This window comes from Oncorhynchus keta, chromosome 14, assembly GCF_023373465.1.
Source record: "Oncorhynchus keta strain PuntledgeMale-10-30-2019 chromosome 14, Oket_V2, whole genome shotgun sequence".
Lineage (NCBI taxonomy): Eukaryota > Metazoa > Chordata > Actinopteri > Salmoniformes > Salmonidae > Oncorhynchus > Oncorhynchus keta.
In genome coordinates this window covers 56,186,260-56,210,510 of record NC_068434.1, presented here as the reverse complement: position 1 = coordinate 56,210,510, position 24,251 = coordinate 56,186,260, and the positions used below count along the sequence as shown (strand labels likewise).

Below are 24,251 nucleotides of genomic sequence, written 5' to 3'. Positions count from 1 at the left end.
TATTATTTTATTTGCTTATTGGAGTGTACAACATTTTAGCATTTTAGCTACGTAGCTAATACTCTTCTGCCGTCCCAGCTGTGACTGAAATTATTTAAGACTCGAGAAACAAAGTCACAAACGTTGGTCTTAGGTGCTGGACACTGAAAGGTCACAGCTTGACTTTGATTTATGGGCCGTTACAATAGCTATTATTCCTGACTTAGCGAAAGCATTAAACCTAATATCAGAGGTCTACCGCGAATCACATCTATTCTAATCATTAGCGTAACCTTAACTGAATTCCAAAGATGAGTTGAGGTTTTGAATTAAACTTAAATTAAAATGAGTTATTATGTGCAGATTATTTGGAAGTAGAGTCTTTGAGGATAAAATGTGAACAATAACTTAAATAACCATTTTTCTTCTCAACAAGCCATAAACAGATAAGTGTATCCAGACTTTAACTACATCTCTTTGTCTGCCCGTCTTGTCTGCTATGATTGATTGGTCTACCTAGTGTGTGCAAATGTACTGTGGTGTGATAATGTGACCTGTAAGGAAAAATAAATATATTATATTCTAACACCCCACCACTATCCTCCATACTGTACCTGCGCATCTAGCTCCATGATATGGGAGACCTTGTTCCAGCCAAATCCAACAAAGCGCTGGTCGTACTCAGGACAGTCCCGCTTCACCACCACATAGGGCTCAAAGTCCGCCTCCCACTCCACCTTATAGGGCGTGGTGGCTGTCCTCCACTTGGCATAGTTGGTAGGAGCATGGCCCTTTGTCCAGACGTGATACCTGGGACGGCAAGGAGAAAGAGACGTGTACAGGTGTGTTAATAATAGTTTTGAACTAGATTGCATACAGTGCATTCGGAAAGTGTTCAGAACCCTTGACTTTTTAACATAACATTTTGTTACGTTACAGCCTAATTGTAAAATAGATAAAAAATGTCTCATCAATCTACACACAATAGCCCATAACGACAAAGAAAAAACAGATTTTGAGAATTTTTGGTATTCAGGCCAAATAGTTCAATCTTGGTTAGTCTGAGAGTCCTTTAGGTGCCTTTTGAAAAACTCCAAGCGGGCTGACGTGCCTTTTACTGAGAAGTGGCTTCTGTCTGGCCACTCTACCATAAATGAAGTAAAAGCAGCCAACTAGTGCTCAGAATATGTGGTAACTCCTTCAACACTCTTGGAAAAGCATTCCAGGTGAAGATGGTTGAGAGAAGAGTGTTCAAATCTGACATCAAGGCAAAGGGTGGCCATATTGAAGAATCTCAAATACAAATTATATTTTAATTTGTTAAACGCTTTTTTGGTTAATACATGATGCCATATATGTTATTTCAAAGATTTGATGTCTTAATTATTATTCTACAATGTAGAAAATAGTAACAATAAAGAAAAACCCTTGAATGAGTAGGTGTGTCCAAACTTTTGACTGATACTGCAAATATTATCAAATGACATCAACGTATCAATGTAATCAATGTACTAAATATAGTATCAAAATCAGGATGGATGCTCCATGTTATGTAATCTATTTCAGAAGGGCCAATCAAACCTCCTGATCAACAAGCCAGATTGACCAATGGGGTGAGCTGTTAGTGCTGGTGTACCTGAAGGTGTAGAGGGTCCCCATGTCCAGCATGGAGAGCAGCTCAGCTTTGGATTTGGGAAAGGAGAGGCGGTAGCGCAGCGTCTCAAAGGCCGGCACAACCAGAGCTTTCTTAGTGTGGGCCATGTCTAACTGGACCACTGACTTTCTGCGGGGATAAGATAAAGAAACCATTCATTTACAACCAAAACTGTACATCAGCTAGAGCCACAGCTGCCACTAGTTGGTTGGAATGCATTGCTGGCAACACCTTATCTGTGGGTTCGACTCCCAGATGGGCCATATATGAACATCATACATACAATTGAAGTGGGAAGTTTACATACACCTTAGCCAAATACTTTTAAACTCAGTTTTTCACAATTCCTGACATTTTAATCCTAGTAAAAATTCCCTGTCTTAGGTCAGTTGGATCACCACTTTATTTTAAGAATATGAAATGTCAGAATAATAATAGAGAGAATGATTTATTTCAGCTTTTATTTCTTTCATCACATTCCCAGTGGGCAGACATATTCATACACTCAATTAGTATTTGGTAGCATTGCCTTTAATCTAAATTGCCTTCCACAAGCTTCCCACAATAAATGGGGTGAATTTTGGCACATTCCTCCTGACAGCTGGTGTAACTGAGTCAGGTTTGTAGGCCTCCTTGCTCGCACATGCTTTTTCAGTTCTGCCCACACATTTATTTTGGATTGAGATCAGGGCTTTGTGATGGCCACTCCAATACCTTGACTTTGTTGTCCTTAGACATTTTGCCACAACTTTGGAAGTATGCTTGGAGTCTTTGTTCGTTTGGAAGACCCATTTGCGACCAAGCTTTAACTTCCTGGCTGATGTCTTGAGATGTAGCTTCAATATATCCACATAATTTTCTCCCTCGTGATGCCATCTATTTTGTGAAGTGCACCAGTACCTCCTGCAGCAAAACACCCCCACAACATGATGCTGCCACTCCCGTGCTTCACCGTTGGGATGGTGTTCTTCGGCTTGCAAGCCTCCCCCTTTTTCCTCCAAACATAACGATGGTCACTATGGCCAAATAGTTTCATCAGACAATAGGACATTTCTCCAACAAGTACGATATTTGTCCCCATGCGCAGTTGCAAAACGTAGTCTGGCATTTCTATGGCAGTTTTGGAGCAGTGGCTTCTTCCTTGCTGAGTGGCCTTTCAGGTTATATCGATATAGGACTCATTTTACTGTGGGGATAGATACTTTTATACCTGTTTCCTCCAGCATCTTTACAAGGTATTTTGCTGTTGTTCTGGGATTGATTTGCACTTTTCGCTTTTCTCTAGGAGACAGAACGCATCTCCTTCCTGAGTGGTATGACGACTGCATGGTCCCATGGTGTTTATACTTGCGTATTATTGTTTGTACAGATGAACGTGGTACCTTCAGGCATTTGGAAATTGCTCCCAATGATGAAGTCTTGGCTGATTTTCTTTTGATTTTCCCATGATGTCAATGTAACCGATGTGAAATGGCTAGCTAGTTAGCGGTGGTGCACGCTAATAGCGTTTCAATCTGTGATGTCACTCGCTCTGAGACCTTGAGGTAGTGGTTCCCCTTGCTCTGCAAGATTGCTTTGGATTAAAATGGCTGCTAAATGTCTATATATGTAAAAAATCTCAGCAAGTGTTCTGTCTATGTTTATGTTGGAACATCTTCAGGAAAAACTACAACTCACCTGAGGTAATCATAGAGGCCGTACATGGGCAGGAAGTCAACGTCTGCCAGGAACACATAGGGTGTGTTGGCGTTCCTCAGGGCCACATTTCTCACCAGGTTGACGGGGTAGAACTGGCCCTCCTTGTAAACGATATGGTAGCCCACGTTCTTACGGTTCTTCAGCACTTCAGAGGCCTGGGCGTAACGCAGAAACTGTTGGGCCTCAGCGTCTGACATGTACAGGGCCAGGCTGATAGGTCCTTCCCAGTGCTTACATATGGCCTCCAGCATCTGTAACCTGAGATAAATAGAGATGTCATAAAATAGAATGTTAGAGATACAGAGATGTATATTACATTATGATAATAAAAGCAGTGGTGGAAGTAGAGAAGAAAAGGGGGAGGAGGGTGAAGAGGAAGAAATAGAGAAAAAGGTTAAATACAATCATATTTGTAGAGAGTTGCACTCCTCATTAGCCATATCGTAATAATGAATTCATGCTTACATCCCCAACAACTAGTAAACAAAAGGCCAGTAGGGTCAGAGCTATAAGGTGAGTTTTTACCTGTCCATGGAGAGCTGTGCGACCAGCGTGACGTCTGTGTCATCCCCGGCGGGCGTGTACTCGTACTGCAGAAAGTAGAGGTGCACGCGGTGCACTGTGATTCGCTCCCGCCGGAAGTCATAACATTGGTCGTCTTCATCCAGCTCCTCCAGAGCTCCTTGTAACTGGAGAGGGATGGACAGAGGGAGGTCAAAACCAATGTTTAGATTGTAAATATTCCCTCTAATAGGCTAACATGGTTTCATGACACCATGCAGTCAGAGGTGACGAGACCATGCGGCACTGTACACTCTGTTGTATTCTGGCTGGATGTCCATGGGTATCATAGTATAGTGAATAAAGGTATGGTGAATATTTAAACCTCCTTGAGGTGTTAGGGAGTGGTTTGTTAAATGGTATACAATGGGTGGTCCTAATCTTGAATGCTGATTGGTTAAAGCCGAATTCCAGACGGTGTCTATTCCACAAGTTACCACCGGCTAAATCTACGATGTTAACATGCCTATATACTCTGTTCCATCTGACTGCGCCAGCCACTGTCTCATCAGCCCAGCCAGGCAATTTAGGAACTTGATCTCCACTATAAAAAGCATCTAAACATCATCTCACATTTCTTTTAGACTAACATTTAGTTTTCAACAGCGGAGATTTGTATAGACCTTGCTGTCTGTCTCTCCAACATTTGCAACATTGTTTCAATATTCCAAAATCGATCTCCAGAACATGTCGGGAGTCAGTACGAGACAGACAGGCATGCAGCGCTTCTCAGCCAGTCGTAATCATGAATCAGCTGGCATCATTTTTTGGGATCTATACAAAGAAATGTCAATAGAAAGCAGGTAAAACTAATGGAAGCCCAGTCTTTCCAGCTTCAGTTTGAAGGTATTGGGTTAGCTGTGTTTTTGGCTAGCTCCTCTGAACAGCGGTGTCCTGACAAGAGAGCACAATTTCTATGCCAGGTGAAATCGTGCCTCATTATGAAGTGAATCTACAAAAAAAGTTAATTGATGTCTATTAATCCTTCTGCCATGCAAACTTATTTTAGTCATGAGTATTTGGGAATATTTGGGTCACAAACAACTAGATAATACAATAATTTTAACAATGTTAATTATTATTACGTTTTTATAGTTATTTCAATGGATTTCTTATCTTTCTGACATTTGTTTAATCTCCATAGATAAATTGATATCTGCTTTTATCTGGAACAAGAAAAACCTGTTGCATTTTCCTAATAAATGAAAAACCCTATTGTGAAACATTTTCTACAAATATGGAAACAGTTCAGGTGATCTTTTGGTCTCAGTGAATTTTCAACTTCTGCGTCATTATTAAACAACCATACATTATCTCCATCATTATTAGACCGTGCATTTCATATCTGGTCTGGAAAAGGGATCTCCTCACCGAACGACAAAAATGATTTTGCATCCTTTGAAAAGTTAATACAAAATACAAAAAATAAATATTCCGAGATCCCATTTCTTTAGATATCTGCAATTGCGTAGTTTTGTCAACTCATACTCTAGTCACTTGCCATCACGCCCATCTACCTCCCTTCAAGATTATCTTTTTAAAGTGAACCGTTATATCAAAGGGGGCATACACTTGATCTATAAATTATTAATCTCGCACAATCTGTATTCCATGAACTCTCTTAAAAACCACTATACGGGATCGGTGTCCCCCCCAGTGGGACGGTTGAGCTAACGTAGGCTAGTGTGATTAGAATGAAATTGTAAATAACAAAAAAAATCCCAGGACATAGACATATCTGATATGGGCAGAAATCTTAAATTATTGTTAATCTAACTGCACTGTCCAATTTACAGTAGCTATTACAGTGAAAGAATACCATGCTATTGTTTGAGGAGAGTGCACAATTATAAACTTGGAAATGTATTAATAAACCAATTATGCACATTTGGGCAGTCTTGATACAACATTTTGAACAGATCTGCAATGGTTCATTGGATCCGTCTAAAACTTTGCACATACACTGCTACCATCTGTGGCCAATATTTAAATTGTGCCTGGGCTGGAATAATACATTATTGCCTTTCTCTTGCAATTCATTCTTTACTTTATTACATGTTTTGGACATGTCTGAAATGGACAGATTTCTGGATATCAATTTTTTTTAGACATTTTCTAATATACTGGAGAGACCTACAGAACCTTCTACCTTTATTGCATTATTTGGAGTGGCACCACAGGAGGCCCCTCTAAACAGTTATTTGGGCAACTTTTACTACTCTTCTAGCTAGATGTCTTATACTATTTAAGTGGACATTTAGATTTCGTCCTACTTTTAACCATTGGACAAAGGAAGTTATGCAACATCTCAAGTTAGAGAAAATATGTTACTCTGTTCGGGGATCTGCAATAACATTTTATAATATAACTTTACCTATCATTTGTAGAAGACACGGAGCCAGCTAATTTTACATAAAGAATCCAGAAGTTGTATAATTATTTTTACTATAAAAAAAAAATGTCTTATATCTTTGTATTTTTTTTAACAAATTAATTATATTACTCATTGTATATCATGCCTGCTTTAAGTCTCATTGTTATGGATGTATCCAAATAAATGTCACTAGAAAACAGCTTAAAAAAATGCTAATTAAGCTACTTTGTTGTTATTCTGGCTGCACTGGTTGACATGACTGCAAGTTAGCCTTAGTTGGCGAGCTCGCAAGCAACGGATAAGATTGTTGTCAGCCAGTACAGAAATAGAACATTTAAAATTAACGACTGGGTCGCATCCATAGATACAAAACAAAAAGACTGAACGACTTGGTTTCGTCTCTGACAACTCAACCGATAGAATGAACGACGACGGGTGGCTTGGGCGGCTTGGGTAGCAACTCTAGATTTGTGTCGGGACTGTATCTTGTGGAAGGATGAAATAGTATGAATAAATAAATAGTATGACTCGTTTCAGGAAACTAGGCGTATGTCGCGGGTCACTACTTACCAGGAGAGCCATTTGAACGTAAACCTTTTTAATCATAATATTATTATTTTCGGCAGAAATGCCTTCTGGAACATGTGAACTTTCATGCACCTTAATAACAGACTTGTATGCCGTCTGTAAATACAAATACAATTATTAAATTATGAGCCTAGTTGGTTTAGCCACAGAAAAAGTAACCAACCTTCTCGCTAGCCATGACTGGCTGAGATAATGAGTGGGCTGGACATGCCGATAGATGAGTTCGGATTGGCCTGCCATATAGCACGCTTCTGTCTATTTGAGCTGGTTAGTATTTGTAGGTAATCCTGACTAACGCAGCTTATTTATGTCTCGTGTAGAACTGCATAAGTGTTGATCTACACTTTCTAGAGGACTGAGTTTTTAAATCAGTGGAATTAGAGTTTGATAGCTAAGGAGGTGGAGAAAATGACTGTCTCCAGATTACATCTTTAAATTAAAGGCAACCATGGCATCCGTAACAGGGAGAGGCGTCCATCCATGATGTATATGGGTAAGATAGTTTAGCTAGGTACATTTTCAGATATTACACGTTTCTAATTTTGACAGAAAGTAGTTTTCATTTCAAGTTAAATTGTACTGTTTGCTAGCCAGCTAACGTTAGCTGGCTGGCTCACTAGCTAAAGTTACGTGTATGATCTTATTATTTGTATCTCAGAGCCATTTGCTTTGCTAGCTAACATTGAACCTGGTTGGTTAGCTACCTGTGTAACAGTATAACTTTAGACCGTCCCCTTGCCCATACCTGGGCGCGAACCAGGGACCCTCTGCCCAGATCAACAACAGTCACCCACGAAGCATCGTTACCCATCGCTCCACAAAAGCCGCGGCCCTTGCAGAGCAAGGGGAACCACTACTTCAAGGTCTCAGAGCAAGTGACGTCACCGATTTGAAACGCTATTTAGCGCGCACCACCGCTAACTAAGCTAGCCATTTCACATCCGTTAAACCTGCAGATTGATGCAAGGTAGTAATGTCATGAGTTGGGATTATGGTTCATTGTTTAGCTAGTAACATGTCTTAACAAAAGACTCCCCTATGCAAGTAATGATTTCAATAGAAAGTCACTGTGACAACTGTTGATAGACAATTCCCTCTAGCTATCTACTCCGGTTTCAGAACACTCTCGTCTGAGTGTGCCAGATTGCAGAATAACTGACGAATTTATGAACGCTCAACATCCATTGAATATGGCCAGTGTTAGTAAACATTGGCAAAAAGTGCAAATTGTTGCCAGCAGCACAATTGCAGTCACCAACACTCTTGATAACATAACAACAGCCTAACCAGCTCTACTAGGGTGAGTAAAATGGTGAGGGAGCTGTTCTCTCATTTGTGTCTGGAAGTAGCTAGGCAACATTAGCTTGGGTGCTGGAATGTTGTTGTTAGGACAGAATGCTCAGATCAACCCTTAACCTCCCATCTAGACATCTGGAAATGCAAATGCGCTACGCTAAATGCTAATAGTACTAGTTAAAACTCAAACGTTCATTAAAATACACATGCAGGGTATTGAATTAAAGCTACACTCGTTGTGAATCCAGGCAACAAGTCAGATTTTTAAAATGCTTTTCGGCGAAAGCATGAGAAGCTATTATCTGATAGCATGTAACACCCCAAAATACCCGCAGGGGACGTAAACAAAATAATTAGCATAGTCGTCGCTACACAAACCGCACAAATAAAATATAAAACATTCATTACCTTTGACCATCTTCTTTGTTGGCACTCCTAGATGTCGCATAATCACTATTGGGTCTTTTTTTTTTATTAAATCAGTCCATATATAGCCTAGATATCGATCTATGAAGACTGTGTGATAAACAGAAAAAAATAGCATCTTGTAACGTAATTTTTTTTTATTAAAAAAGTTGACGATAAACTTTCACAAAACACTTCAAAATACTTTTGTAATGCAACTTTAGGTATTAGTACACGTTAATAAGCGACCAAATTGATCACGAGGCGATGTATATTCTTTAGCTGTCCGTCTGGAAATAATGTCCGGGTAAATCTCAACCAAAATATCCGGTCAGAGACCTGAACAAATGGCTTGTCTCTTCTTCGTTTGACCAAGAAACAAAGCCTAGGCAAATGACAAGACTGTTGACATCATGTGGAAGCTGTAGGTATTACAACCTCAGCCCCATTTATTGTGGTTCGCCTTTATCAATGGGTTGAAGTGGCGGATGGATATATATTTCCATTTTCAGTGATCAGATTTTCCTGCGCTTTTCGATGAAACACACGTTCTGTTATAGTCACAGCCGTGATTTAACCAGTTTTATAAACGTCTGAGTGTTTTCTATCCACACATACTAATCATATGCATATACTATATTCCTGGCATGAGCAGTAGGGCGCTGAAATGTTGCACAATTTTTAACAGAATGTTCGGAAAAGTAGGGGGTAGGAGTAACAGGTTAAAGAGATGGGTGGGTCTAAAGTTTAAGAGGGTGTGAATGATACTGAATGGGTGTAGACAAAGAAGAGTTCTCCTGTAGGTACCAAAACATTCAAAAGCCATTTTCTCGAATGTGAGGTTACAAGTTTATCAACTTTCAAAGCAGAATTACTTTCCCATTGTTCCTCAGATACACTGGGTATGATAAACCATTTTGTAGCTCTGTGTCTCTGCTCTTATCCAATGTAAAAATAAAAAATAAACACAATTTCAAATGTTGCTACCTAAGACAGAATCAAGGCGGTCGGTCACATATGTCAATCATTATTTGCATATGTTGGTAACCCTTTGTATAAAAGTGCTATTGGCACGGTTTGCTGCAACATTCAAGGGCATTATCACTTAATTATGGTTAAAGTTTTGGTAATGTTCTACTCACCCGAACGCTCTCTGAGGTGGCCTGGCTGGGGCAGCCAAAAAGCTCTCGTCTCAGTAGGTTCCCATCATACTCGAGGAAAGTAAGGTAGAGATTCCTGAAGAACTCCACATGCTTGTTCTTCACACGAAGTTTCTTAGGAGAGTTCCAATGGATCACCTGACACGGGACATGAACATATTACATTACCATGGTGACGGGTATGTCTAGATGCAGTACATTCATAAGGAAAGAATTGAGGGATTTTGCTATATTGTGTGTGTGTATTTCACTGCATAGCCCTACCTTGAGGTCAGACACCTCTGTGTAGCACTGTTCGGACCGTGTGTGGTCAGACAGCTGAACGTTCCAGAAGCAGGGCAGCTGATGCACTAGGACTGGGTTCTGCTTAATGAACGCGTTAAAGATGTCCTGCACACAAGATTACCCACTCACATTAAAGATGTCCTGCACACAAGATTACCCACTCACATTAAACACCTATGTAATACACTCCTAGAAAAAAGGGTTCCAAAAGGGTTCCAAGCTTGAACTATTTTGGGTTCCATGTAGAACCCTCTGTGTAAAGGGTCCTACATGGAACTCAAAAGGGTTCTACCAAGAACCCAAAATGGTTATTCAAAGGGTTCCCCTATGGGGACAGCCGAAGAATCCTTTTAGTTTCTAGATAGCACCTTTTTTTCTAAGAGTGTATCATACACACTTATTTTAACATTAAGATCATATAGAACTCTGGCACAAAATAGTAAACATTCACATTGACACATTCTCCAAATATTCATTAGAGATGTCCTACACACTTACATGACCATCTGCCTCATACACAGTATGCTTTGAGGCATAAGATTACCCTACTGTATATCATGGTTCCCCAACTTTTTTTGCCCGGGGGTGGTTTTATTTGGACCCCAACATTTTTATATATATATATATATTTTGTATTGTTAGACATAAGACTGTAAAAAAAAATGGGGAATCAGCTCCAAGTGATTTTTATTCAAGACATCTGTTCCCAAATATTCCCACGCATAATAGAGAGACACGTGACCGAATACAAATGTGAGCAAGGTTTGAAATTATTATGTTTTAGTCAAAAATATCTGTTTGGGCTTCTTGCTGTCAAGCTGCGTTCTACAAATTATTTGTATTTATGTTCTGGCCCTCTGACCATTCGCTCAAGAAAAAAAATCGTCCCTCGGCTGAATCAAGTTGATGATTCCTGCACTATTATAACATGTTATGTAAGTAATGATCTAAAGAGTATTTAATCATATTCTGAATAAAGATAATAGACGAATAGAATTTGATCAAATTGAATAAACAGACCTGGTCCGCCAGCGAGGTACTGAGCATGCTCATCAGCTCTCTCTCGGCGGTCAGCCTCCACATCTGCTCCCAGCCAATCCGTCGCAGCCTCTCCAGGTAGAGCAGGATGACCCCAGTGTTGAAGCCTCGTCCCAGGGCGGGCCAGGGTTTGTGGTTCTTCCACAGGTTCCCCAGGTACCAGTCACTCTGGTTCTCCACCAGACCTATCACCTGCTTGTCTGCAATCACAGCATCACCAATCATCATTTTCCCAGATTTTAAAATGCTGATTATCATTGGTAAAGAGGTGGTCTTCAACATAGACAGGTTTTTAACTATTAGATTATCAAATGGTATTTTTGTCCTCTAGGGATTTTTTATCACTCAACCAATTCATTAATTATTCAATCAATCAACCAGAAATGTTTGTCAAAGTCAAAGGTCGTACCATTGAACTTCCTGAAGATGGCCCAGAGCTCAGCGATGTCGGTGGCGAAGGTGATGTCCGTATCCAGGACGATGACCTTTGTGAGGTCAGAGGGCAGCGCTTTGGTTAGGGTCAGCTTCATCAGGCCGTAGATACCTGAGTAGTGCTTGTTAGGTATCCATGACACCTCCGACTGGAAGAGACAAGAAGATGAAGAGAGAAAGCAAGAGTGAGGTTGAAGAACTTTAGACCTCACAGAAAATGTTGAATTCAAAAGAAAAGGGAATATAAAGTTGCAAGGTATGAAAAATAATGTAATTAGAAGCAACACCACTGTGGCACTTTGTCAGGTGTATAAGGGTATTCTCCTTCCTTTAAATAGCTAACTTGCGCAGACACCCATCTGTTTCATAAGATCCCTTTAGTATAAAATACCCTTTAAACCAGAGGTGAACCAATTGGAACATTACTACTGTTTACTCTACGGCATCAATCTTGAAAAATATAATCTGTTTTTATACCCAGGATACCCATTGAATACTGAAACCTGTACAACTTTTGGCATGCATCTGGGCAACCATGTCTGATCATTAATTGATCTTGATTCCGCAGAACGGGATCTTCATAAGTGAATCATTTGCAAATATAATCAGCTCAGAGAAGATGCAGTGTTTCCTTCTTCGTTTGAGTTAATGAAAACTGAGTAGGTTGAGAAATTTGAGAGCACAAAGAGCTTTTGTTCCCGCTAAGCTTGTGGAGGCTGAGAGAGAATGTGATGATGGCTGGGGGAGAGACGGAGGCAAGTCATATTGCAGGTCGAGGCAGGTTGGTATGTGAGTTGAGAAACAATATGTTACATTATGAACCCCTTATCAATAGCAAAGAGCCAAAGCTTGACGCACACACCCGGCTGCCCACACACCCACCCACCTACCCAACCACCCACAGAACAAGCACGCAACACACACAAACACACAGTACATGCATACCCCCCACAAACACACACACACAATTTTTCTATTTACATGGACACATACTGACTGAGAGGAGAGGCGAGAGGAAAAGAAGGACTGAGGTGACACATCACTGTTGTAAGATTAAGGGAAGAGAAGGAGGGAGTAAAGAAAGAAAAAAATGAATGAGAGCAAGGACGGTCTCTGTGTCCACTGGATTTCTCTTTCTCCTGCCAACTGATTATTTGGAAAGTGGTGGAATTCCCCTTGAATGTCAATGGCTGCTCACAGAGTGCAGACAAATGATTTCCTGAACACTGATTTAAACGATAGAGCAGACACTCAGGCCCCTGAGGACCATAGGTGCCTATCACTGAGCTGGAGCTCATCAAAAGAATATACTGTAAAAGTGTGTGTGTGTGTGTGTGGGGGGTATTTACCTTGAGTTCGTCTGCGTCGTAGAAGCTAACTTGTACAGACGGAACCATCCAGGACTGGAACAGAGAACTCAGGATCTGATTGGCTACTGCGTCTGTGATGAAGTGGAAATGGAGAGGGTTTCTCCTGAGAGAGAGAAAGAGAGATAGAGAGAGAGAGAAATACATAGAGCTACTCAAGTGCTTAATCTCTCTTTCACAGCTTCCCATGAGTCCAATAATTAATTAATAAATAATAATAATTTCTACAAGTGGCCTTTGATTTGACATCAGCCATATTAGTTTAGGATTCATCAAGTAGAATAAACAACTGCTGTAGCTATAGCAGTCGGTGTAGTTGTATGTGAAGCTCTGTTGTGTTACCTGTGGAACAGGATGGACTTGACCAGGGTGACCACATCTCTGCTGGCGTTGTGACCGGCACACACGCACGCTACATGGATCAGCTGCACAGAAGGGAGAGGGCAGACAAGCTATGTCATCAACACTGCTGGGAATATCGATTCCCTATGTTTACCTTTTGGCACTACAGCCATATTATTTAACTACATCTGTTATTTTATCCAAAACACACAAACACCACTGACAGCAGATTTGACATACCAAGTTAAAACCAGTGACCAAACAGTGAAGCTAAACAAACACAGCGAAAACACAGGGCTGCGCTAAAATACATTTCTGATCCTGGCTCACCTCACACTTCAGTATGGTGGGCGAACGGGGACACTCGGTGTGATTGGCTCTCTCCTCTGCCGTGTTCTCCACATCCTCGGGCCCAGTGTCAGCTGATGCCCCCACGCCGCATTGCCGTAGTTACCACCGTCGGCGGGCTGGCCAGCCGTGCCCTGCAATTGGTTGAGCTGCAAGCGGATCTGCCTGTTCTCCTCCTCCATCTCGCGCACCCGCGACTCTAGAACCGCCCGCTCTAGAACCCGTGCCTCGGGGGTCTCTGACAGACAGGGGGACAGGAGGAGAGAACGCCCATCTGTAGAGGGGGGGGGGAGAGGGGGAGAGGAGAATTAGGATTAGTGTTGAATTAAGTCTTTCATTTCTAGAGTTGTATAACAACACGAGGGAAGAAAGTGTTCACTTCACTTGCATTGTTGAAAAGATCGTATTTCGGCTTCTCTCTCTCATCAACCCATCTCTGTCTGTTTTGACACCCTGTCTAAGGAGCAGCTGGCCGACAGAGCTGAAATGTCACACCCTGTTCCTGGTCGCTTAGAGGAAGGTGGGTGAGAGAGAGAAATACTGATATGTAGACAGTCAGACCCAACACTGACACAGGACAGCCTTGTCCTCTGGTGTGGACACAGTAATTCACTGCTTCCTACGGCAATTCCGTAGAGCTGAAGTGAACAGACTGCACTATAACAACCCATCAGTGTGTGTACAGTATGTGTGAGAGAGGATTTGCATGCACATTGTGTGTGTGTGTGTGTGTGTGTGTGTGTGTGCGTTTATTAATTAGGGCAGGCATCATTAATTGTATTTAGGAGTGTATGACAGTATGTCCGCGGTCTATTGTTTTTGTTTACAGCAGGACTGACAATCATAAACAGACTGCCTGAGAACACTTAAGCACAGATATTCTCCGAAGAGCCTTGCTCGATTCTCAAAAGTCAGGAAAGTAACCGCAGCAATTCTAGGACAAAGAAATCTCAGAATCTCAAACAGCCTACAAGATTGTTTGTACAGATGATGCATCTTAATTTGAACTAGTTTCACACAGCAGGATTATAATCCTGCAGCAAGAGGAAATGTGAATTGTTAGGGACAGATTGAAATTGGGAAGGGTTTTTAATTTGTTATATATTGGGCACTGGTTGAGGGTAGTGTGTTTTTCGCTGGTTTACATTCGCTCTTTTGCAGGATTTATTACATAATTTATTCTATCCTAGCCACATTTCCTCATCTGCGTGCATGCGCCTCCCTACAGTGCTTTCGGAAAGTATTCAGACCACTTGATTTTATTCACATTTTGTTACATTACAGCCTTATGCTAAAATGTATTAAATAGTTTTTTTCATCAATCTACACACAATACCCCATAATGACAAAGCTCATTAAAAAAATATACAAAAAATATCACATTTACATAAGTATTCAGACCCTTTACTCAGTACTTTGTTGAAACACGTTTGGCAGTGATTACAGCCTCGAGTCTTCTTGGGTATGACGCTACAAGCTTGGCACACCTGTATTTGGGGAGTTTCTCCCATTGTTCTCTGCAGATCCACCCAAGCTCTGGCACATTGGATGGGGAGTGTTGCTGCACAGCTGTTTTCAGGTCTCTCCAGAGATTTTGGATCGGGCTCTGGCTGGGCCACTCAGGGACATTCAGAGACTTGTCCCAAAGCCACTCATATATTGTCTTGGCTGTGTGCATAGGGTTGTTGTCCTGTTGGAAGGGGAACCTTCGCCTCAGTCTGAGGTCCTGAGCGCTCCGGAGTAGGTTTTCATCATAGATCTCCCTGTACTTGGCTTCGTTAATCTTTGTCTCGATCCTGACAAGTCTCCCAGTCCCTGCTGCTGAAAAACATCCCCACAGCATGATGCTGCCACCACCATACTTCACCATAGGGATGGTGCCAGGTTACCTCCAGACATGATGCTTGACTTTCAGGCCAAAGAGTTCAATCTTGGTTTCATCAGACAAGAGAATATTGTTTCTCATGGTCTGAGATTCTTTAGGTGCATTTTTTTTCACAATTGCAGGGCCCCAAATTCTAACAACAGAAAACTCATAATTACAAATCCTCAAACATACAAGTATTGTACACCATTGTAAAGATAAACGTCTTGTTAATCCAACCACAGTGTCCGATTTCAAAAAGGCTTTACAGCGAACACATATCATGCGATTATGTTAGGTCAGCGCCTAGTCACAAAAAACATACAGCCATTTTCCAGCCAAAGAGAGGAGTCACAAAAAGCAGAAATAGAGATAAAATGAATCACTAACCTTTGACCTTTTATGATCTTCATCAGATGGCACTCATAGGACTTCATGTTACACAATACATGTATGTTTTGTTCTTTAAAGTTCATATTTATATCCAAAAATCTCAGTTTACATTGGCGCATTATGTTCAGTAATGTTTTGCCTCCAAAACATCTGGTGAATTTGCAGAGAGCCACATCAATTTACAGAAATACTCATCATAAACTTTTTTTTATTATAATTTTTTTACCCCCTTTTTCTCCCCAATTTTGTGGTATCCACTTGTTAGTAGTTACTGTCTTGTCTCATCACTACAACTCCCATACGGGCTCGGGAGAAACGAAGGTCGAGAGCCATGAGTCCTCGGAAACACAACCCAACCAAGCCGCACTGCTTCTTAACACAGCGCGCATCCAACCCGAAAACCAGCCGCACCAATGTGTCGGAGGAAACACCGTACAACTAGCGACCTGGTCAGGGCGCACTGCGCCATGCCCGCCACAGGAGTCGCTAGTGCGTGATGAGACAAGGATATCCCTACCGGCCAAACCCTCCCTAACCTGGATGACGCTAGGCCAATTGTGCGTTGCCCCATGGACCTCCCGGTCGCGGCCGGCTGCGACAGAGCCTGGCTCATCGTGAACTTTGATTAAAGATACAAGTGTTATACATAGGAATAAAGATAAACTTCTCTTTTAATGCAACCGCTGTGTCAGTTTTCAAAATAGCTTTACGTCGAAAGCACACCATGCGATAATCTGAGTACAGCGCTCAGCCACAAAAACAAGCCATACAGATACCCGCCATGTTGCGGAGTCAACAAAAGTCAGAAATAGTGTTATATTCACTTTCCTTTGATGATCTTCATTGGAATGCACTTCCAGCAATTCCAGTTCCACAATAAATGTTTGTTTTGTTCGATAAAGTTAATCTTTATATCCAAATTCCGCCTTTTTGTTTGTGCGTTTTGTTCACTAATCCCAAATGCACAAAGCGCAGGCACTAAGTCCAGAAGAAAAGTCAAAAAAGTTACATTAAAGTTCGTAGAAACATGTCAAAGATGTATATAATCAATCTTTAGGATAATAAATCTTCAATAATATTCCAACCAAATTAGAAAGGAAAGGGAACGGAGCTCGCGCGCGATGAACAACTCATGGCTTTCAGCTGAGCCACTAACTCTGTGTGATCTTATTTTCTCCCCTTTCATAATAGAAGCCTGAAACAACTTTATAAAGACTGCTGACATCTAGTGGAAGCCATTTACACGGGATGTTGGATAGGCAATCACTTGAAAAACTACAAACCTCAGATTTTCCACTTCCTGGTTGGATTTTTCTCAGGTTTTTGTCTGCCATATGAGTTCTGTTATACTCACAGACATCATTCAAACAGCTTTAGAAACAGAGTGTTTTCTATCCAGATCTACTAATAATATGCATATCCTAGTTTCTGGGCCTGAGTAGCAGGCAGTTTACTCTGGGCACACTTTTCATCCGGATGTGAAAATACTGCCCCCTAGCCCAAAGAGGCTAATCTATTTACATTTACCACAGGTGGACTCCAATCAAGTTTTAAAAACATCTCAACGATGATCAATGGAAACAGGATGCACCTGAGCTCAATCTTGAGTCTTATAGCAAAGGGTATGAATACTTACGTACAGTGGGGCAAAAAAAGTATTTAGTCAGCCGCCAATTGTGCAAGTTCTCCCACATAAAAAGATGAGATAGGCCTGTAATTTCCATCATAGGTACACTTCAACTACGACAGACAGAATGAGAAGAAAAAAAATCCAGAAAATCACATTGTAGGATTTTTTATGAATTTATTTGCAAATTATGGTGGAAAATAAGTATTAGGACCAGAGACTTTATTCTATTTTGCCCATATAAATCATTGATTATGCGTAAGTACAATACCTTTGGTCCAGTTTTTCACAAGTACTCACTAAATTGTTGCTAGTGGTTGTACTAAATGATTCTCTAATTTCGCAAGCTGCTTTTGAACCAAGCTCGTCAACGTAACTAGCTAGCTAGTAGTAGTAGTAGCATCTTGACTAAAATAACCAGTGGTGTATAGTCGAGGCCATATGCAACCAACATCTACTTTATTTGTCATCATTTCAATTCACAAGATAGAATGAACATTTGAAGTCAGCCATCGAGAATTTAATCTCTGTGATTTCTTGAGCTTGGACACGACACATCGCGAGCACAACACAGGCAGTGAAGCAGCTTTCATTGATTTCAAAGGAAGCATTTCCTCAATGGCAGATGGGAATGCCAAACACCCAATGCCTACAGTGTAGCAGGGCCGTAATGAAACAGGCAGAGAGAGTGAGTTTGTCTGTGGTGGTCAGTGAACCCTCAAACTTCTGGCCCCGTAGCCCTGTATGACATCGACTGTGCCACAAGGTATCCAAGTTTTTAAACAAAGGGTAGTTACAGTTATTGTTATTTGACGTCGTAAACACTGTTTTGAGTTCATTTCCATTAGGGAAAATCAAGTCAGACATCTTAAAATGGAAATGACAAATTTTAGAAGCCATTTTAAACCTCGAATGCAATACAAGTTTGCATTTCCAAATTCCTGCAACAACAGGATGATCAAATTAAGATATGGCATCTGTATACCGTTGTTTAATCTGTTTTTAAAGTCGTTACAGTACATGCATACATGTTTCCCATTCCTTCCTACTGCAGTTCAATGGATAAGTAGTTTCAGTAGTCATGTAACCATGGCGACAGACAGGTATTACTTACTCTCCAGGTTCCCAGCCAGCAGGTAGAGCCAGGTGAGCAGGATGACGGCGGTCAGAGATGCCACTAGCAGCTTCAGACGACCTCGAAATGGCAGGTGCATGATGGGATGGCCGGTGGAGGCGGGGGTGGGAGGTGATGGGTCAGGGGTCAGGGCTCAGGTGGGGCTCAGTCGCTCATCTGCTTCCTGCTGCATCCTCTCATCTGGAGGGAGAGGTGAGGAGAAAGAGAGGAGGAGTTAGAAGGTTAGTATGATGCTGTCAGAAAATGCTTTAGTGGCATAACAGTGCAGTTTATACTCAAGCAAAGCAGAAGTTAGGACACGGAAATGTCTTGGGCACAATTAAAACATGTAATCTCACACACACAAATACAAGCAAACACACAAATGCAGAAACCCGCACGCACGCACACACACACGTGGACGCAAGCAAGCACATACACACACCCACACACAGTTTATTCACAGCCAGGCTCACAGCAGGGTATTGTGCACAACTGGCAATAAGTGCAGGCAGACTCTCTCATTCTCTTTCTCCATTTCCTTCCCTCTCTTTCTACCTCCCTCTATCTATAAGGGCTATACGAGTTCCAGGGCCTCTCTTTGTTTTATGATGAGCTTAATTAATCACGTTTCACCTTAATTAGATGCAGGCCTGAAGGAAACAAGATTGTATGTAGCTGTCGATTAAAAAAGAGAAGTAAAAAAATATTTGTGAGTTTATAAAAAGAAGAGTGTCTGGCCTTTGCTTCGTTGTTGTGGAAACTCTGGTGAGCAAGAGAGGAGAGGGAGGTGAAAGTGGGATGGGTGGACAGTATAGTGGTGAGATTAAACTGAATTCGCTACTTGACCCAGGTTTTTATGCAGGTTGACATTTATTGGGATGAGTCTTGTCCTGGAGGCAGAACTGTGCAATGTCCGCTAAATGGGCAAGCTGCAAAGTCCAAATTGGCTATATTGTAAAAGTTCATGAAAACAAAAATGTGCTTTTTGGTCTTAATTTAAGGTTAGGGTTAGACATTATTGTTAGTGTTGTGGTTAAGGTTTCAAATGGGATTTTATGACTATCAGCTAGCGACCACTCTGCAGAGATGACTCCAGCATAAGATTCATGACGAAAAACGCTAACCTGTGGTTTTTATCTACTTGACACTAGCACACACACACACACACCCTCAAGACTGTCAAATGAACATCCTGCCCTTCAGTGTGCGACTTTACTTAACAAAAACACAGATGCTTAGCTTGGTTGCTCGAGGTGTGTGTGTGTGTGTGTGTGTGTGTTTGCTCAAGGGCTCTCATTCCAATGGATTCTCATTCAACTATCATCTTGACACGGCGCTTATACCTAGCAGACTCTAAAACAACAAGGACAAAGAGCACTGCTGATAATGCCAGAGAGAGAGAGAGAGAGAGAGAGAGAGAGAGAGAGAGGTGTTCAACCGATTCAGCCACCTCAACGAGCCCCTCTTCAGGACGAGGGTTGGTCACCCCTGCCTTAATAGGATAGTTCAGCAATCACCTCAAATCTACAGTTGATTCAACTGTAACATCAAAATACATTCACGTCTAATACCTCATGCATTTCCTTGCTGCACTTTTTTAAGCACAGTTACTGCTCTTTGCCTGCCAAAGTACAGTAATAGTAAGTGTGATCCACCCAATATTGAGGTTAGGCCCTGGAGCTACAACACCTGGTCAAGGTGAGATCAGGAAGGGGATTTTTCCCAGAAAACCTTGGCTGCATCAAGTGATAAATACTGAAAGACATCTGCTTTTTAATCTTTCATCAAATGTTTTCTCTTTCCTGTGTGTGTGTGTGTGTGTGTGTGTGTGTGTGTGTGTGTGTGTGTGTGTGTGTGTGTGTGTGTGTGTGTGTGTGTGTGTGTGTGTGTGTGTGTGTGTGTAAGTGCTGAAAGTAAACCCATTCTGAAATGATTTACACCACAGTTGTAAGCATAGCCTCAACACTGAGGTCATATTTCGTATGTCTTTCTCTCTCCCTCCCTCCCTCTTGCCTAGAACATAAAATAACGTTATTATCAAGTTCCCATGCTTTTAAAACAAGGATTCTGTTCCGGAACAGCATAGATCACTCCCGTTAACGGTTTTCATTCTGTTCCTTGAAAAGGTGTTATATTACAGTTTCCGGCTCTATTCCCTGAACCAGTTCCAGCCCCTGGTTTAAACCCTACCCCAAACCTTAACCCTTACCTTAACCATTTTGAATTCATGCCTAAACTTAACCGTCAAAATGTCTATGCTTATAGACAAAAGTCCAATACTGCAGTCAGACCATCTGATTTGGTTGGAAATAGAATGGAAACTAAACAGAACATAACAGAATACAACTCTTCCTTCAAGTGGAAATTCTTAATGTGTTAGGTACCAAACAGGCAAAGTTTTCCATTCCACATTATTGTAGAGCATAGTTAATGGTGGCAAGGGAAACGTGCCTGTTCCTGTATTTCTAGGCACGACTGTCAATCAAACATGGCTAATGAGGAGCATATAATGCAATTAAGAGCTGAGGCCATTGTGTCTCTGTGTAAAGGCCTTTAGTGAAGCATGGTGGTGGCAGCATCATGCTGTGGGGATGTTTTTCATCGGCAGGGACTGGGAAACTGGTCAGAATTGAAGGAATGATGGATGCCGCAAAATACAGGGAAATTATTGAGGGAAACCTGTTCCAGTCTTCCAGAGATGGGACTGGGACGGTTCACCTTCCAGCAGGACAATGACCCTAAGCATACTGCTAAAGCAACACTCGAGTGGTTTAAGGGGAAACATTTCAATGTCTTGGAATGGCCCAGTCACAACCCAGACCTCAATCCAATTGAGAATCTGTGGTATGACTTAAAGATTGCTGTACACCAGCAGAACCCATCCAACTTGAAGGACCTGGAGCAGTTTTGCCTTGAAGCATGGGGGTGGGGGTGAATATTTATGCACAATCAAGGTTTCCGTTTTTTTTATATTTTATTCCTTGTTTGTTTCTAAATATACAACCATTTTTCATCGTCAAAGTGGTTGGCAATGTTCTGTAAATCAAATGATACAAACCCCTCCCCAAAATCTATTTTAATTCCAGGTTGTAAGGCAACAATATAGGAAAAATGGAAAGGGGGGTGAATACTTTTGCAAGCCACTGTATAAATGTATAGTTCTTGTGCAATTTATATATAGGGTCTATAGGACATATAGAGGTTTGCATCTGGCATTAGTGTGTAAACCTAAGCTTTAGGATCTAACTTCGCACTTGCCAAATAGCCTACAAGGCAATCCCCTAAAGCTTTTGGGAACAGGCAGAAAAAGTTTAATGTCGATCCACTGAGGCAAAAAGGACAATGTCAGAGTTTTTAAATCAATCACAGAAAAGCTGCTAAATGGAGAATTGAAAATAAAGAGTAAGGAGGGGCCATTAAATGTATGTTTTGGAAAGATTTGGTGAAGTGGTGAAAGAGGATGATAGCAGTGTTGGCTATGTTATGAGTGATGATTGTGAGGCGCTATATACATTTGACGGGGACTTCAAATAGCCCTATGACACATCAAGGGAACTGTGGCCTACTGTTCTGATGGGTTAAATGGAAACTGAAATCTGGACAATGACTGTAGGTCTATAACTTCTCACAGTCTTAACATTAACTCATGCAGAACTAAGCATTTCTTGCAGTACATTGATACCAATTGTTTAAATGTTAAGGAATTAACTCAGAATTTTTAAGGTTAGGCATTAACTCCGAATGGTTAAGGTAAGGGTTAAGGTTTTGGGATAGGTTTAAAATAAAAATCTCAAAAACAACCTTCTATTGCTGGATTCAAACATCCTCAGACATGGATGGACGTCGAATACTGACTTGTATCAAGGGTGACCTGGCTGATTGATGCACCCAAATGTACATTTTGACTCGAGAGCAGGAGTGGAGAAATATGATTTATTTATTTCAGCATCTTGAGTGAATGCGAATGTGCTGAAATGACCATCAGCAGAGATGTTATCTTTATAAGCATAATAAAATATTTTGCACTTTTTTGTTATTGCATTTTCTCCCCGGTCCCTAAATAGGAAGCAGAGATGACAGAGCACTTTAGAGATGTCAACTACACTGTAAAAGTAGAACGTCTCAACTGAGATCTGGAGTTTGGAGGGTGTTTGAATGTCAACCCAATGCAAGTGTTTTAATGCACAGAATGAAGTACTCTGAAACACCCAAAGTGGTTATTCAACCGTAATATGGGTGTTTTTAAGAGTTTTAGTGCAAATAAAAGGCAACATCAAAACACAAAATCTGTTTACTATACAATCAATGGTGTATAGCTTAAATATTGATTGATGACAAGGGCTTAAGGAGAATATTTGTTGTTGAATTCCACCTTTCTTATTTCAATGCTTTAATAAGACAGATTAGAAACAGGAGGGCAGTAAAATGATACATTTCATTGGAATTTGACCCACTCAACCACACTGTATGACATGATTCTGGGGTTAATTGAAATGAACTCAAATAAATAACCAACATATAAACTCAGCAAAAAAAAAGAATCGTCCTCTCACTGTCAACTGTGTTTCTTTTCAACAAACGTAAGATGTGTAAATATTTGTATGAACATAACATGATTCAACAACTGAGACGAACTCCACAGACATGTGACAAACAGAAATGGAATGATGTGTCCCTGAACAAAGGGGTGGTCAAAATCTAATGTAACAGTCAGTATCTGGTGTGGCCACCAGCTGAATTAAGTACTGCAGTGCATCTCCTCCTCATGGACTGCACCAGATTTGCCAGTTCTTGCTGTGAGATGTTACCCCACTCTTCCACTAAGACACCTGCAAGTTCCCAGACATTTCTAGGGGGAATGGCCCTAGCCCTCACCCTCCGATCCAACAGGTCCCAGACGTGCTCAATGGGATTGAGATCCGGGCTCGTCGCTGGCCATGGCAGAACACTGACATTCCTGTCTTGCAGGAAATCATGCACAGAACGAGCAGTATGGCTGGTGGCATTGTCATGATGGAGGGTCATATCAGGATGAGCCTGCAGAAAGGATACCACATGAGAGAGGAGGATGTCTTCCCTGTAATGCACAGCATTGAGTTTTCCTGCAATGACAACAAGCTCAGTCCGATGATGCTGTGACACACCACCCCAGATCATGACGGACTCTCCACCTCCAAATCGATCCCGCTCCAGAGTACAGGCCACGGTGTAATGCTCATTCCTGCAACGATAAATGTGAATCTGACCATCACCCCTGGTGAGACAAAACTGTGAAAAACCTTTTTACTGTTGTTTTATTTCTTTACCTACCTATTGTTCACTTAATATATTTTTTGCACTATTGGTTAAAGCCTGTAAGTAAGCATTTCACTGTAAGGTATTCGGCGCACGTGACAAATAAACTTTGATTTGATGAGCACTTTTTGCCAGTCCTGTCTGGTCCAGCAACGGTGGGTTTGTGCCCATAGGCAACGTAGTTGCCGGTGATGTCTGGTGAGGACCTGCCTTACAACAGGCCTACAAGCCCTCGGTCCAGCCTCTCTCAGCCTATTGCGGACAGTCTGAGCACTGATGCAATTTATTGCCCTGGCCACATCTGCAGTCCTCATGCCTCCTTGCAGCATGCCTAAGGTACGTTCACACGATGAGCAGGGACCCTGGATCATCTTTCTTTTGGTGGTTTTCAGAGTCAGTAGAAAGGCCTCTTTAGTGTCCTAAGCTTT

The 24,251-nt window shown here is 41.4% G+C and overlaps 1 protein-coding gene across 1 annotated transcript in view; it reads right to left on the bottom strand.

The window, feature by feature from the left end:
- The window catches only part of LOC118393638 (xylosyl- and glucuronyltransferase LARGE2s), an 86,376-nt gene that overhangs the window by 2,638 nt on the left and 59,487 nt on the right, over positions 1–24,251 (bottom strand). Inside the window, 13 exon segments of the mRNA XM_052461936.1 lie at positions 594–789; positions 1,616–1,762; positions 3,311–3,589; positions 3,857–4,020; positions 9,698–9,853; positions 9,980–10,105; positions 11,021–11,238; positions 11,448–11,619; positions 12,820–12,943; positions 13,180–13,262; positions 13,510–13,610; positions 13,613–13,801; positions 18,526–18,726. Coding sequence (XP_052317896.1) covers positions 594–789; positions 1,616–1,762; positions 3,311–3,589; positions 3,857–4,020; positions 9,698–9,853; positions 9,980–10,105; positions 11,021–11,238; positions 11,448–11,619; positions 12,820–12,943; positions 13,180–13,262; positions 13,510–13,610; positions 13,613–13,801; positions 18,526–18,625 — 2,055 coding nt within the window. The 5' untranslated portion in view covers positions 18,626–18,726.